This window comes from Zonotrichia leucophrys, chromosome 10 (genome assembly GCF_028769735.1).
Source record: "Zonotrichia leucophrys gambelii isolate GWCS_2022_RI chromosome 10, RI_Zleu_2.0, whole genome shotgun sequence".
Lineage (NCBI taxonomy): Eukaryota > Metazoa > Chordata > Aves > Passeriformes > Passerellidae > Zonotrichia > Zonotrichia leucophrys.
Window position 1 is genome coordinate 7,388,691 of NC_088180.1, and position 15,260 is coordinate 7,403,950.

Sequence of the window (15,260 nt, forward strand, 5' to 3'; positions counted from 1 at the left end):
CATGCCTGCTGTAACTTAGGCAGATTTTCCTTCCTTGGCTGTTACCCAGAAACTTCAATTGGGACACACTTCTAAACTTAAAGACTGATGTAGGCAAAGCTGAGCCAAAGGAATTGGAAACTTTGGGTGTCCAGAGGGTCTATTCAGAAACAGAAGAGGGCTGTTTATTTTGAAATACCCAAAAACTTTTCCAAAGCTTGGTTGGTCTTGCAACACACATTTTTTCCCCAAGTAAATCTATCAATTCATGAAGCCACTTGCCCAATGCCACTTTTTCTGTTTGTAAGACATTCACCTCAATTTTCATAGCTAGCACCCTACGCTGATTTTGGGACATGCACAAACTGATGTTGATATTGAGACTGTGTTTCCTTGGGGTATCTGGTCAGCCTCTGGAAGGAGAAGATGAGTGTGTGTGTGTGTGTGTGTGTGTGTGCTGATGGGCACAGGTTTGCCTGAGTCTTTCTGAGGAGGTGTTACCTGCATGTTCTGTGGTCTGCTTGGGGCACAGTCCAAAGAGCTGAGCCTGGGTCTGTGTTTGTTTTGGAAAGGGAAGAGTTTCTCATCAGATGATGATGGCAGAAATAGGTCACCCAGGGCATGAGGGGCCAGGTTGGATCAGTTGAAAGGTGACGAAAGACCCTGGTTCCTTGCCAGTACAGGTGCTGCTACATTTGTTTGTTGTTAGTGACCAGTGATTTTCAGCATGTTCATCCTAAGAGGGAGGTATGTTCTCTGCACTCCCAGATGGTATTGCCTGGAGGAGTTTGGCCTAAGCTTGTAGTAAGGGTTATGGTTACAAAGCTCAGACTAAACCATTCTATTTACAGCTTTTTCAGCACAGCTCTTGCTGTTGTCCTCTCCCTGCTGGAAATATGGATGGTCAGGGAGGGATTCCTGAGAGATTGAGTCACAGGCTTCCATGGGGGGCAAGCAGATTTTTTTCTCGAGAAAAGTCTTGACAACCTCATTGTTTTGATTTCAGATATAGCTTTTACAGTTTATTTTTTTCTGTGCTCTGGCATCCTCCTCACTTGGATGTTATGTCAGGTCATCTCCTCACACAGCTGGGACTTCCTTCCTCCTCAGAGCACCCTGGAAGGCAGCACTGCCTCATCCTGGCGGGGAAAGTCCTTTTTTCCTCTCAGTTTTCCCTAAATTTCCCTAAATTTTTGCTGTTTCAGGTTCCCTGAATACGAGGGGTTAGGCAAGAGCTCCATAGTTTGGGCCTGGCCCTCAGAGGTGCAAAAATAATCTCAAACTGCAGCAGGAGAGGTTTAAGTTAGACATTTGGAAGATTTTATGTTAGACATTCTGAAGAATCATAAAAAGGGTGATTAGATACTGCTCAGGGAGGTTGGTAGTGTCACCGTCCCTGGAGGTGTTTAAGGAAAGACTGGTCATTTGGTGCCGTGGTCTAGTTGGCACGATGGTGTTCGGTCGTAGGTTGTACCCGATGATCTAAGGGGTCTTTCTCAACATAATCGATTCGGTGATTCTGTAAGGAAAGACCTCAACAGCGTAAAGCACCAGGAAAATTTTTAGAAAGGCGGCGTTATCCCGCCGCGGCCCTGGGTAGGGCTGCCGAAGCGGGCAGGGCGGAGCGCGCCGCGGCTCCCTGAGGGGCGCTCGGGCTGAGGGCGGCGGCCGCGCGCCCCCTCAGGCTGCCCGCGCGGCGCGTGTCTCCAGGCGGGGCGCGGTGCGAGACCCAATCGGAAGGCGCCGCCGGCAACCGGGTGGGCGGGGCCGAGGCTCCACGAGCCAATCAGACGATGGGGAGAGGTGAGGGGCGGGGCCCGGGGCGGGCACAGGGCGGGGCCCGGGGCGGGGCGTAGGTAAACACGGCGGCGGGGGGCGCGCGCCGTGCGGCCATGGCGGCGTCTCCTGCGGAGGTGCTCGGGCTGCCGGGCGAGGAGGTGAGCGAGGCCCTTGGCCGCCCCCCGTTGCCCTCTCCGCGGAGCCGGGCGGCGGCTTCTCCGCGGGACTGAACCCCCTGCGGGGCGGGTATTCCCTGCGGACCTGCCGCGGCGTGGCGCGGGGCGGGGGAGCGGGGTGAGGTGATGAGGGGGGTTCCGGCGGGATCGGCGCCCCGCTGCCGGCTGCCCTGAGCCCCGGCCCGCCGTAAGGTGGCGGCTGCCGCGCCGTCTAGCACCGGCATTCCTGGCTTCTCCCATTGGAGGCTGTGGAGCCTCCTCTATGGATGGAGGGATCCGCGTGCGCTCGCAACTTCCTCGTGACGGAGTGAAGCGGGATTTCTTCTCCCCCCGCTCCCTTCCCGGTACCGGAGAATCGCGCCTTTGTTCCGGGCTTTGTCACAGCGGTGTGACGGAGCCGTGCGTGCATTAGAGCGGTGCCTGAGCCAAGGGGCTCATCCCAGCATTGCCATCAGCGGGAGTGTGCAAACCTGTCTGCGTGTCGGTGTTTTTTGCAATAAACGCGTGGGTGACTGAAAGCGACTCGTGCAGCGGCCTCTGTCCTCAGGTCGTAGTTCCTGAGCACGTGGATCTTTGGAAGGTGGCTGGGGCTGTACCTGCGCTGGGTGTAAGTGGCAGACAGGTGGGGGTGGCTGTTGCGTTGTAACCGAGGCTTGTGCGTGGGCCGGATTATTATGGAATGGTTCACTTTATCAAGAAGAAGGAGAGTCAGGGTTTTTTTTTTAAATTGCAGATGCAGGAAGACTAAAAGCAGTACCTCTGAAAGCTGTTTGGTGACCTGTGTGAAATGTCAGTAATGTTGTCTTTGAGCCAACAGGATATTTTACCAAGATTGTCTTTGATCAGCTCTTTTTTGTGTTCAGGCAGTGATGAGCTCTGTGTTAATGCGTACTTGTTGCATCCATAATAGGAATTCGGTTTGTTAAAGCTCTAAAATACTTTTCCTTTTCTTGTTAGCATAGCTCTCTTTCTCAGGTTGTGCTTTATTTCTGGAGAAGTAACTTAAAAAGCTCTTGAATTACTTTTTTTTCTTTATATTTGAATTACCTAGGTTTTCTAATACCAAATTAGCACTCCATACTGCAAGGGTTGCATAACACTTCCTATTGCAAGATCCTGTTTTCGTTTGCTAGTAACTTTCTGAGGCTATGTAGCTCTACCAAAAGATTCCATGCCTTAGGCTCTCTACTTTTGCATTGTTAAGCTTTGTTCAGTTTAGCTGCTTTGTAGCTTTCATTGCTATGGTGAAAATTTTTTGAAAACTGCTTAAAATTTAACAATTCTGATCTTCCCTCAATCTTTTTGAGCATAAATGTGTTCCTTTGGAACTGGGGGAAGGGAGGAAAAAGCATGTACAAAATCCATTAGATCTGACTTCTTCTGTAATTCAAAAGCTTAGCCAAACTTTTTCAAGTGACATATATGAAAAGTGCAGTTTGTTTATGCTCAGAGACTTTAATACTCAGTGAGTACATACTGATTTGTGTGTAAAGTACTTGCTCAGTTGTCTCCATAGTTTTTGTGTGAGATTCTGCATGCGCAAATAACAAAACAAATGATCTTAGGGTTACGAGAAAACTGCTCTGCTAACTGCTCTTGCCTAGGATACAAGAATGGAAAATTCTTTTGTCCTCACAGAGTTTAAGATTGTGTACACAGAAGCACAAGAAAAACACAGCCAGAAACCCAAGTCATATTGAAAGTATCATCAAGGACTTTTCTGTTGTCCCCCCACGTTGTTTTGCAGTCTTGTCATAGTTTGTCTGCGCGCTGCTGCTTTCCCAGGGCTGCTCTGGGGCCTGTTCTGCAAGATGGATTTGCTTTGGGTGTAAATCAGAATTGTCTGAGAAAAGAAAGCAATGTTATCTGCAAAACCTCTGTTTGCAGCTTTTGGATATGATCCTATGGTAAATATAATAATTATAAATAAATTGTCATTTAGGAAGGCAAGTGAAGAGAAGTTGGTGTAATTGTTGAAGGAGTTGAATGCAGTATTATTGTGGATTCTGTCAAACTCAGGTTGGGCCTTTATGACAGATTTCTTTGTTAAAGGTGTATTAATCACTTGGACTCAATAAAGGATTGCTAATATGGTGTTGCTGACACAAAAAGAAGCTGGGATAAAGAAGGTGTTATTGTGTATACAGTGGGTTTGTGTCAGTGCTGTATGTAGGTGTCTGAGTTGCAGTGCCTGAATCTAGCAGGTGCAGTTTTCCCTAATTTCTCTGGTTCAGTTTTTCCTCTGTAAAAGTCTCCTGTCAGCCCCAGGACTTATGGCTTAGTTGAATATTGCAATAATGAGCACTAGTAAGGTCAACGTGGAAAAAACAATAGTTCTGTATTCAGAGCAAGGTCTTAGCAGTAGAAAAGTAGATCTCCAATGGGATGGAAATAAGAACAACATGTTGCTTTTTATCACCCTAGTAACTTTTTTTAGAGGGGAAAGGAATGCGATAAAATGTACTTCCTCCTTCCCAGCAGGTCGGGCTCCTCTGGCAGCGCTCTCTGCCGCTGGAGCCCTGGGGGAGCGTTCCCGGCTGGGGCCTGAGGCGTGCCCGGGTTGGGCTGGGCCAGCCCTGCCCTGACTGCCCAGCCCTGCCCTGCCCTGCCCTGCCCAGCCCTGCCCTGCCCTGCCCAGCCCTGCCCTGCCCTGACTGCCCAGCCCTGACTGCCCAGCCCTGCCCTGCCTGCTCGGGTACATCTTCCTCTGGATGCAGGGCCGGTGATGGTTCGCACCCACAGGAGCGGGCTGACACTGCTGCTGCTTTGTCACAGCAGGCTTTTGGAAGAGGGGCTTTTCGAGTTAGTGTGGGGTTATCGACAGAGAACCCACCTCAGGCTCATTCGACTCGTGTTTGTCCGATGTAGGGGATGGCTGAGAATAGGTTTGTGGTTACAGTAGCCCCTCAGAATGATATTTCACCTCGTGGCAGGACATGTCCTACAAAGGCAGTTGCTATGAGGGTCAAGAGTAGGATGACTCCAATGGTTCAGGTTTCTTTGAAAGTTCAAAACTTTCAAGTTGTTAAGACTTGGATTTCTGTAGGTTAATCACTTTAATCAAGCATTTTCTAACGAGGTATTCACTTCCATATACTGCATTTTTGTGACAATTGACTGCAGTACCAAATAAAGTATTTTCTAACAGTAATTGTGGAATGCTCTTTCAAAGATGGAAGGAAGAATTGTTGGTATCTTAGCCAATGCACTGTTATTTCTTTGGTTACACAAGGAATAATTTCTTTTTAGAAATGTAATTTTTAGAGAGTTGTCCAGTATCTACTTCTGTTTTCTATTATAATACCTGCTTGCACGGTAGGGCTTTGGAATGGCATTCAATAAAACACTGATTGTCTATATACATGTCTTTCATAGTTTAATGTACAGATGTCTGTATGTCAGAGTTCCTATACTCCCAGCCTGAATCAAAGACTTCTTATTTTTTTAGCTCTTTTTATGTTGCCCAGATAACATTCTAAGTTAGATAGGTTTTTAGATCTTTTGTATCTATTATGTGCAGTTGCTTTCAGGGATGAAACTAGAAATGAGAACTTCTCACAGGCAAAAATGCACTTCCTACTTGCATGCATTTGCCATTTCAGCTTGCTCAGTCAGTTGAGACCTGTCCTGTGTAGAACAAGCATTCTTGTTTACTGCAGCTTGCCTAAGATTTCTCATAGCCATAGGGTATTTCATTCTGGAAAGCTTTAGATATATTATGTTCCCTTAGGATCTCCTGCTGGAGTAGGTTGTTTATGGTTATTTGGCTTGTAGTTGGTGAGCTGAATGTCCAGGATACAGGGTTTGTCTTCTCAGCTTCTGCACACCGTACCCCACAACTCTTCCCATATTGCTGTCTTTTGAAGGTGATGCTGATGAGTTAAAACATTTCAGACATGGCTTCAGACACTGGCATGGACTAATCTTTTTTTGGATTGCCTCTGACCAAACCAGTAATGTTGTTTGGCTCTTTGTGCTTCAGCAGCCCAGTGCTTCCATTCCTGTTCAAAGCCTGTGGTCTCCCCAGTGCCTCTGTACAAGGTGTATGCAATGTCTGACTGTTCTTATACAGGCCCTCAGACAGGAAAAACAGACATTGGTGTCTCTGGGCTGTAGAAAGGCTCTCAGTTTTTTCTAGGCTGTGAGGAACTACCACTGCAAGGCATAGCCTAGAATCCCAAGTATCTGGGTTAGTTGAGACTCTTGTAATAGTGAAGCTTGCTGGCCTGTAGTCTTGAGAGGTTTCCTCATTTTGTTTGGAGTTTGCTTGCATTTTTTTGAACAGCAGTGTAATTTGTGTAGATCTGGTGGTTCCCAGAAGCTATTTTATGTCCCTCTGCTTGTTTTGTGTTGTTTTTTTTAAAGCATTTCCTTTACACGGAACTAATAAACACTGGTATGGATACTGGGTTGCACATAGTGAAAAAGTGTTTGGGAATGGGTTGGGAGATTTTGGATTTTTTAAAATTCTGTTGACAAATTGGGAACTCCATTAGTGGACTTCTGTTGTCTTGAATCTCTTTAATTTGTAGTCAAATGCAGATTGTAGTTAAATACAATCTGTAGTAACAGCCAGCATTTCTTAATGGATGAGACTTTTGTATTTATGACCACAAAATGCTCACATGGTACAATTAAATTCTTCTAGTGAATTACTAAGACTGATCTGTAACTGGCAGAGGAAGTTAATGACTTTCATTATGTTTAAAAGATCAATTAATGTAGTTTTGTAATAGGAATCTTTGTGAATCTAAAACTTTGTTTTGAAATAATTTCTTTTAAAAAAATGGTTCAGCTCTGTTGGTCACTGTAGAGGGGACAGTGTTCTCTGGCTTGTGAAGCAATGGTCAGATGGGAAAGTCTCCTTTCCATTTTCCATCTCCTGGTGAGGGGAAGTGATGATGCTAAAAGGACTTGCTATCATTTGGATGTCACCTAACGTGTGGCTCACTGGAGAGGTCTGATTATTGCAGGAAGTTCTTTTCTCCTAAGGCTCCCCATTCTGTGGAAATGCTTTCTTTCAAATGAGTACTATATGCAGACATGATATGAATCTTAAGAAAGCTTTAATATATAGTTCCTGATATTGGCAGAATCTTTCAAGCTGATGCTGCTGTGCTGTTTTATTGTTGCAATAAGCTTTGGTGCTCTTATCTTGGCTTCAGTGGTAGTTGATTCTTGACCTATCTAACAGGAACAAAAGAATAACAGGATGTTATTGCCTAGAGGAATTGTTTACTACCAAGTGTTCCCTGTTAGACCACTCAGTCATTTTTATATTGGCTTCCTCAAAAAAAAGCTCTCTAGTAGTCCAGGACATACTACCATTTTATGTTTTACATTAAATGAACCATCCTGGCTTTGGCTATAGTTATCAACATGCCACCATTTCTCGATCTGTGCTTTTTTCTCACTCTTTCTTCTTGCTTATATTTGTCTTCTCGCTTCTGCTCTCTCTTGGACTTCTATCACTAAAGCAGGACTCATTCTCCCAGTTGTCTTTGGTGTTATTTTCCTACCATGTGAATTTGGAAAGGATGGGGTGAGGATGAACAGTTTCTTAATAGCTGTCCTTTGTAATTATTGACTGCAAACAATGTAAGCCAGGCAAGACCATTCCAAGGTTGTGAACAAGTTTTGAACTCCTTATAAAGTTGAAATTTCTTTCCAAGTGCTGTTTTGTGTCCAAAATGAACAGTTCAAGAATGCCTCATCTTGATGTACATTCATTGAACATAGATAGTTTCATAGTGACTTTTGTGGAATTAAACTGTCTTCTTCTACAAGTGCCACTTGATTAGTTTGACACTTGCTTTGCTACTCTGAGAACACATTGTACAACTATTTTAAGGCATACATAAAAAGGATTTCTGTTTTATTATCTGTTCAGAGAATCACAAGCTGGAAGGCATTGCCTTTAAACCTTTAAGTTACTGATTGTCAGCATAGTGGCTCAGAAACCTTTTATTTAATCCCTTGTTACACAGTATCTGTTAGTAAATAGAGTCATTATTAGAGATGGTGAAAATGGTATGGTTTAGTAGTCCCAGCTATTTTGTCTAGCATCATGAACATGTACTTCAGAATATACTAATATGATTAACAATAAAGTAATGATAAAACCTGGAAGTTGATAGTAAGATAATATCTTGCTGACTCAGCTCGGAAAAGGATGTTTTGTCTCACTTAATCAGACCAAGACGTTTTGAATAGTTTAGTCTCTGTAATGTGTCTCAACCTTATTCCCCCTCCCCATAGCTTTAAAATACTATATAACCCCTAAAAACAATTTAAGCCTGAATTTGTTGGGAGCAGCCTAACTCATACAGACCGTGTGCAACCACTCCTTGGCAGATTCAGTAGTTTAAACAATATTTCTTCTATTTGCTGTTTTTGTCTGATTCATATTGGATTACTTACATTCTCAGAGGGAACAGCTTAACAGTTCAGTTTTGACATTATTGTATTCTTTTTTTGTTTGTTTTTTTACCTCCAGCCTGTGGAATGGCTGGCAGTCAGAAGTTGTCAGAAGCTGAAGGTCCTTGTTCCATCTGTACAAACAATCCCTGTGCAAGGCAGTGCCCAGAGCTGCTGCCTTTGAGGGCTGCTGTGTGCATGTCTGTGTTACAGAGCAGCTGGGTACAAGGCCTCTAAACCTGGACAACTCCCTGTGTGTGCAAAGCAGCAGAGGATGCTCAGTTTCTTTAGCTTTGTAGACACAATAAATTCAGATTGACCCATTCAGGTTAATGTCAGAAGCTTGGGTAGACATTTATATCCAGGAAGAGACTCTTGAGGAGATAAATAGGGCTGAGAGAGCAGTCTTAGATAAACAGCAGTGCTGCTAGGCATTGCTGGTGTGTTCCTGTTTACTGGCTAGGTGCCTGCCCCTCCTCTGCCACCAGAAGCCCTTGAAGCATGGCAGTGGTGTAAAAGAGTAGCAAGGCAAACTTGAGAGTGTCTGTAGTCAATATAAAAGGGTAAAGGTACAGGCTGCAGCCTGTTTATTTTTTGGTCTACAAACCCACTCATGTTGCAACTGCCTGTGAATCTACAGGAGTTACTGATCCACAGTTTCTTGTATATAGCTATGAAGGAGCAAATAAGGATCTCCAGAGCAAAGGTGAATGAAGAGGATGAGGTTCAAAATTGCTTTTCAAACCATGAAATTTTGATTTTGAATCTGTTCCTGGTGGGTGCCAGAATCAAGTATCAGATGCTTTGTCTCCGTGCAGAGCTTGCATGGCCTAATTTTTGTCTGCATGAAAGGATCTTCAAAAGGTGCTGGAGCTCTTTGGCTGTTCAGTGCTTTGTGGGATCAGTGTGTTTGTGGCAGCTTTTCTGAGCTGTGGCAGCAGTTGCTCAGTAATTCTGCCATCAGTGAGTGAGGAGGAGAGGTTGTAGGGTCACAGGGCTGTATCCTGTCAGCAGCTTTGCCTCCCCAGGATGTGTGGGGTCACAGCACAGTGGCTCCTTCCACTGTCAGGCCCTTCTGCCTGCGTTTGCATCAAGCTGGCTGAATTTCCCCTGATGCTCATGGCACACTGGCCTGACCAGAGACTGGGGAACCTCGTATGCTGTGATTGTGTATTGCCCTTGCCTGTTAGCCTGGGTTTCTTCCTAGAGTTTCTAGTCACCATAGCTTGGGAAAGGAAGTGGACTCTTCAGTGTCACCTATCAGTTTAAAAAAGCCAAAAAGGGGTGTGGTGGCTTTTGGCAGTGAGAGTGGTTAGTTGAAAAAGTGAAAGTGAAAATGGAGATCTGTTGGGAAGGTTGTTGTGAACAATTCAGGAATTTTTTTTAACTGTTTCTGTTAATGTAGAAAGGTATTTCTACCTTTTCATTCCTTCATGGTGGTTTGGTTGGTTGTTCTGCTCAGCTAACTAAAATGCTGTAGCTGTCCTAGTTTGGCACTGACCCCAAATAAATAATAACCTTTCTTTCAGCAAGGCATGTTTCAATCAGCCTTCAGCATGCCAGCATTGGGTTTGTGGCTTCTAGTTTCCTAAGGCTATGTGCAAAGCAATTTGTCTTTTTGTAAAATAGCTTTCATATCTCTATTATGATACAAGTAAACAAACCATGTGATTAAGCCAACTTTAAAATCTCAGGAGTGTGGATCCTATTCTGGGATCCCCCCTGTGTGGACTGCATTGATGCACTATTAAGGCTGACTCTGGGATGCCTTTGCCCAAAAGCATCTAATTGTCTTTGCTTTTCTCATGCTTGAATAATGGAGCAAACCTCGTGGTCTAAGCAACTGAATGCAGAGACAAGAAAACCTATTTGTCTTTTAGGGCTGTGTGTCCCACATCAGCCTTAGCTCTTGGTCTTTTTCTGAGAAGGAAAAGATGGGGTTGATTGCCAAAGTGATTTCTGTCATTTGGGTCCCATGGGCAGTGACTGAGGACCATCCTCCTGTTGGAAGGGGGGTCAGGGTGCTCAGGGAGAGGGGAAATGCACACATGGGACTCTGGAATCATCACAGAAACCCACTGATGCTGAATGTCACTGAGGCCAAGTAATTGGTAGAAGATAAATTGGACGTTGTTTTAGAATGTAAGATGGGTGGATATGTTAGGATATTTGTTATATATAAAAATGTTAACAAATAGCTCCTCCTAATTTGATGCCAACATAGTTTTTTACTTATGTTTTCTTAAATCTGGTTGGTTGTGTTGTTATCATAAAACACGTGATAATGTTATGTACCTTAGAAGCCTGGTCATGACTAAGAATTTTGAAAGCTTAGGCCACTTTCAAGTGGTCAGTGCTGGGAGGGGTTGTCTGTTGGTCTTCCTTTTCTGAGCTCCTGGAGTTTCTGGTAGGAGACAATGTCCTTTGAGGTGAAGGCTGAAGATAGACTTGTGACTTGGCTGGAATTGACTTGGACAATTGATTGTTTTGTCAGTGGACCTTGTAGATGTTCATCTCAGTTCCCAGGCAATCACCTCTGACTGTAGAGGGTGGGAGAAAATAATTTACTTTTTTATTATTTTATTTTTATTTAGGGGTCTGTTCTCAGTTTTACATTTTTAGCCAGTAGTTCCTGCCTCAGTATTAGGATGCAGTTCTCTCCATTGGCTTTAAGAGCCATTCCAGCTGGGGTTGGTTAGGGAGTTACATGGTAGACTAATGATGGAGCATTCCTAGAGCTTGCTGGGAGTGGCCTTTAGAAAGCACTTTCAGTAGTGTGTGGAATTCAGGAAGGCCCCAGGGAGAGCATCTCCTGCTTCCCCCATTGCTCTTCTATCTCCTTAACCTAGATTGGATCAGCTTTCCTCACGAGTGTCTCTCTGGCCCACCATCTCCTACAAACAGCCCTTCATCTGGAAAGCTTTTTGCTTTCCAGAGAAACAATGATCATTTGTATTCCTCCTCTGATACTGTCACAGCTGTTGGGAATTTTTTTTTCCCCTCTTGAATTCAGTTTCTTATCAGATGAGCCATATAGGACTGTGCAGCTGTATTAATTAACAGGAGAAGTGCAATTACTTATGTCACTCCTGTGAAGCTAATTTGTATAATGTGTAATTAAAATATTTTTTTATTTCTTATAAAACTCATACCCTGCTGGCAGGTCATATCAGTAATCCTGATATTTTAATTATGACCTCTCTGTGCTGTTTACTAAAAATAGATGCAAGATTTTTTGTTCCTACATTTCTTTCCAGAGTTTATTACTGTTTTATTAACCTATTTTGATAAATTTGATATCCTTTTTGTTCTTCCCAGGAAATAAATATTGTCAGAGTCTATTTCCCTCCCTCTGATGCATGCCAAGATACCATCAGGTGAAAACTTCTGTGGTCCATGCAGATTTGTCTTGAGTGTTACTGATAGAGCTGTTTCTGTCAGACAAAGTAACTGCATCATTTAGTCTGTAGTTTTCAGTGGGAATTCAAAATTCTGCCTATAATTTCTTTTAGCTTTATTAATTGAAAATAGACCTGAAAAAGAAATCTGAATGCGTCTTGAACATGTTCCTTTGTTTTGAAGGAGAACACACGAATTGTCCGGGTGAAGGTCATAGCTGGAATCGGCCTGGCCAAGAAGGATCTCTTAGGAGCCAGGTAAGAATATGTTATTAATGGATTAAGGGACAGCTGCTTCTTTATTGTCCTTCTACAGCTCTTTAGCTCTCAGTAAATTCTTCTGTGCCAAGTGGAAAAAAAAGAATCTGAACTCCTTCTACTGGCAACTTTATAAAACTATTAGAGCCTATATAAACATGAAGAGATCTGCTTTCATGTCCAAGAGTGACTTGGACAGATCTTAAGTGTTGGCAAAACAAAGTAGAGGAATGTTTTATTCTCTGCATAATAGAATAGCTCTGCCATGGAGGATAGATGCAGGTCTGTGTTTCCCTTCAGGTAGGCTGCAGCTCAAATAACTACAGTTAAAATAACTAGAGTTTGATTGTGGTCAGAGTTCTCATCTGTGCTTGAAAGACTTGGAATGAGCACAGTACTAAACACTGGTGGCTGTGAGGCTGTTTCAGCTCAAATTATGTGCAGTGGCTTAAAATTTAGCAAGGGAATGATCAGACTTGTGAGTTGGTAATTGAAATGCTTTTAGGATCTTGTAGAGTTGACAAGTGGCAGAATGCATTTTGTGCTAAAGCCACTTTAGCTTCTGGCCTTTGTACAAAGGGTCTAGAAAAGTATTGAAGGGTTTAGTACAAGTTCTGCTGTCAGCTGCCTTGGCATATGTGCAGGAATGTTGTTATTTTAGCACAAAATTGCTGTGTGACATCAGTTTAGCAATAGAAAAAATTCTCTTGTGAAATTTGTGTTTTTCCTAAAGCTAGACAGTCTCCCTTAAGTTTTTGTTCATGTACAATTTTTTTTTAACTTCAAACAATAATAGATCAGCTTTTCTCATCATTACTTAAATATGTGAAAACCATATGCTCTTTTACTATATGGCAGACAGTCTTGGTCACCATTTGTTACTATTCTGTGCAATTGAGTGCTTTGATTGTTCATGAAAAGTAGAAACTCATATAATATGTTGTGTTTTAGTACCACAGGAAAGGAAAAGGCAGTAAGACATTTTAAGCAGCATAATTGGGATATATCATCATTAACAGAAGAATTCAGGTTAAACTCAAACTCTCTCAAAATGACAGAACATTTAGTAAAATTGTTGCATGTTCGAGAAAGTACCTCAAATTCCAGATGTTCTAAAGTTACTTTGAGATTTTTTCAGTCACAACTGATTTTTTTCATGCTTGTCTTGTTGAAATGAGAGGTTTTATTCAATCTGTTATCTTGAAATAACTATGAAAGAGGACAGAGAGTGAAATTGTACTGATACACAGAATGGCATAGCTAATATGATCATTATCACTACTAGTGTTTATATTAGTTTTATCTCTGAAACTGTGCAGGAAATTATTGTAATTACAAATCTCTGTGGTATTTGTAAAGTAATTGTGACCCCCTGATTACATAACTGCTGTTAATTTAAGCCTTTCAAAACCTGACTGCTGATAATGGTGACCAAAGAGCAGCATACTACTTGTTTGGTTTTTTTCCCTCCCAGTGACCCATATGTGAAAGTGACATTGTATGATCCAGTGAATGGAGCCCTTACCAGTATTCAGACAAAAACTATTAGAAAGGTTAGTCATCTTATCTGTGTGGGTGTGGTGGGCTTTGGTTGGGCTTTCTGGTATTGTGTTGAGGTTTTTTTTAAAACAGACTCCAGAGGAAAAGTTAAAGCTAGAGGAAATGTGAGAATTCGTGTATTAGAGTGAATGGACGTGGGGAAAGGAGCGTTCCATGGTCTGCTCAGTTTCTCTGTTTGTGCCATTATTGTGGTATTTTCTCTTCAAAAAATTTATTGAAAGGTAGAGGAAAAACTGAGGAATATAAGGTGAGTACTGATTGAAAACTACATTATTAATGGAAGTACTGGATTGTTCTGATTTTTCTGAGACCTTTAATGATATAAGAATCTTTCTTGTTTTACAACTTTTTATCTTTTTACGTTAAAAACACAAACCCACTTTGTTCTGTTTAAACATCAAATTGCACCATTCACCTGAATCATTGTTTTTCTAGAATTCATGCAGCAAAAAGTACTGCTAACTCAGTGTAACTAAAAATGAAGAACTGTATATATGAGAGGGAAAGCACCCTTCCAAATTGTTGTACTTGGATAGTGGCTCTGACTTATGAGATCACTCATGCATATTTTTCATTCCATTTTGATAATTGTTACATTAAACTATCTGTAGTATTTTTTAAAATAATCCCAGTTCAAAGATGAGCTGAGCTGAGTGAGTTGTGCTGTGTTTGGCCCATCTGTTCCTGGTCTGTGTAGTTGATGTTGCTTAGAGATTTGGCATTTGCTAAGAGCTTGCATGTAAGTAATGTGGGTGTTGAACTGAGAGGCAGGCAGGGATTGTTACTGAAGGGACATACTCTAAATTAACTATTTTCAGTGTCTCGTGCACTTTCTCTGCATCCATGGCATGGAAAATAGTTCACAATACCTGCACAAATTGTCTACATTCTGCACTGCATTAAACAGTACAAGATTCCTTTGATTTTTACCAGCAATATCAAGCTTAAAGATACTTTTGTATTAAGTGGATTGTTACATGGAATAAAATGTGTAATACATCAAAAATTATGTACACTTGTACAGAATTATCAGTATAACTAATGCTCTCTTATTTTTTTTTTTTTGTTTCTCTGCACATAGTCTTTAAACCCAAAATGGAATGAAGAACTCTTATTTAGAGTAAGTGATTTTGTTTATAGCTTTATTACATGTTGGATATATTCCACATTGGGAAAAACTACTCACTACTCTCCCCACTTCAGAACTCTTCCCTAATTCAGAAAGAACTCCACAATTAATGTTCTAAAGGGCTCACAAACTGCTTTCCTTAGAAATACTTTTGTTAACTCTGGGACAAATGTCAGATTTTCAGTCTTGGCGTTGCCTTCTTTATTCTGTGAATGTTTGAAAGCATGTGCATGAATTTAGAAACAGTTTGGGATAGTACCAGTTATGGCTTATTGGTTCTAGTAGAAATGCATTGCATAGTAGAATGGCAACAGGGTATAAATTTGCTGTCTAGTAAAGACCTTTGGTATTTCTTTCCAAAACACAGAGATTTTGCTGAAGACAAGTGCTGGAATTCAGTACATATGTTAATTATCACTATACTTCTTTTCCATAGGTTAATCCTCAGAAACACAGACTGCTTTTTGAAGTATTTGATGAAAACCGTTTGGTAGGTCTATTTGTGTTAATTTTGCAGTGTATTAAAGACTTGAAAGAAAGCAAGTCCACCACGATTCAATGTGG

General features: G+C 42.1%; 1 protein-coding gene across 3 annotated transcripts in view; it reads left to right on the forward strand.

Moving 5' to 3' along the window:
- Positions 1 to 1,854: 1,854 nt before the first annotated feature.
- NEDD4 (NEDD4 E3 ubiquitin protein ligase) overlaps positions 1,855 to 15,260 on the forward strand; it is a 51,053-nt gene continuing 37,647 nt past the window's right edge. Inside the window, exons 1-5 of one of the 3 annotated variants that reach the window (XM_064721994.1) lie at positions 1,855 to 1,916; positions 11,934 to 12,007; positions 13,482 to 13,560; positions 14,649 to 14,687; positions 15,133 to 15,186. In XM_064721994.1, the coding sequence (XP_064578064.1) occupies positions 1,872 to 1,916; positions 11,934 to 12,007; positions 13,482 to 13,560; positions 14,649 to 14,687; positions 15,133 to 15,186 (291 nt within the window). In that variant the 5' untranslated portion in view covers positions 1,855 to 1,871. Of the gene's footprint in view, positions 1,917 to 2,365; positions 2,557 to 11,933; positions 12,008 to 13,481; positions 13,561 to 14,648; positions 14,688 to 15,132; positions 15,187 to 15,260 lie in introns of those variants that run through there. The other 2 variants (XM_064721995.1, XM_064721997.1) reach the window with 2 other exon arrangements.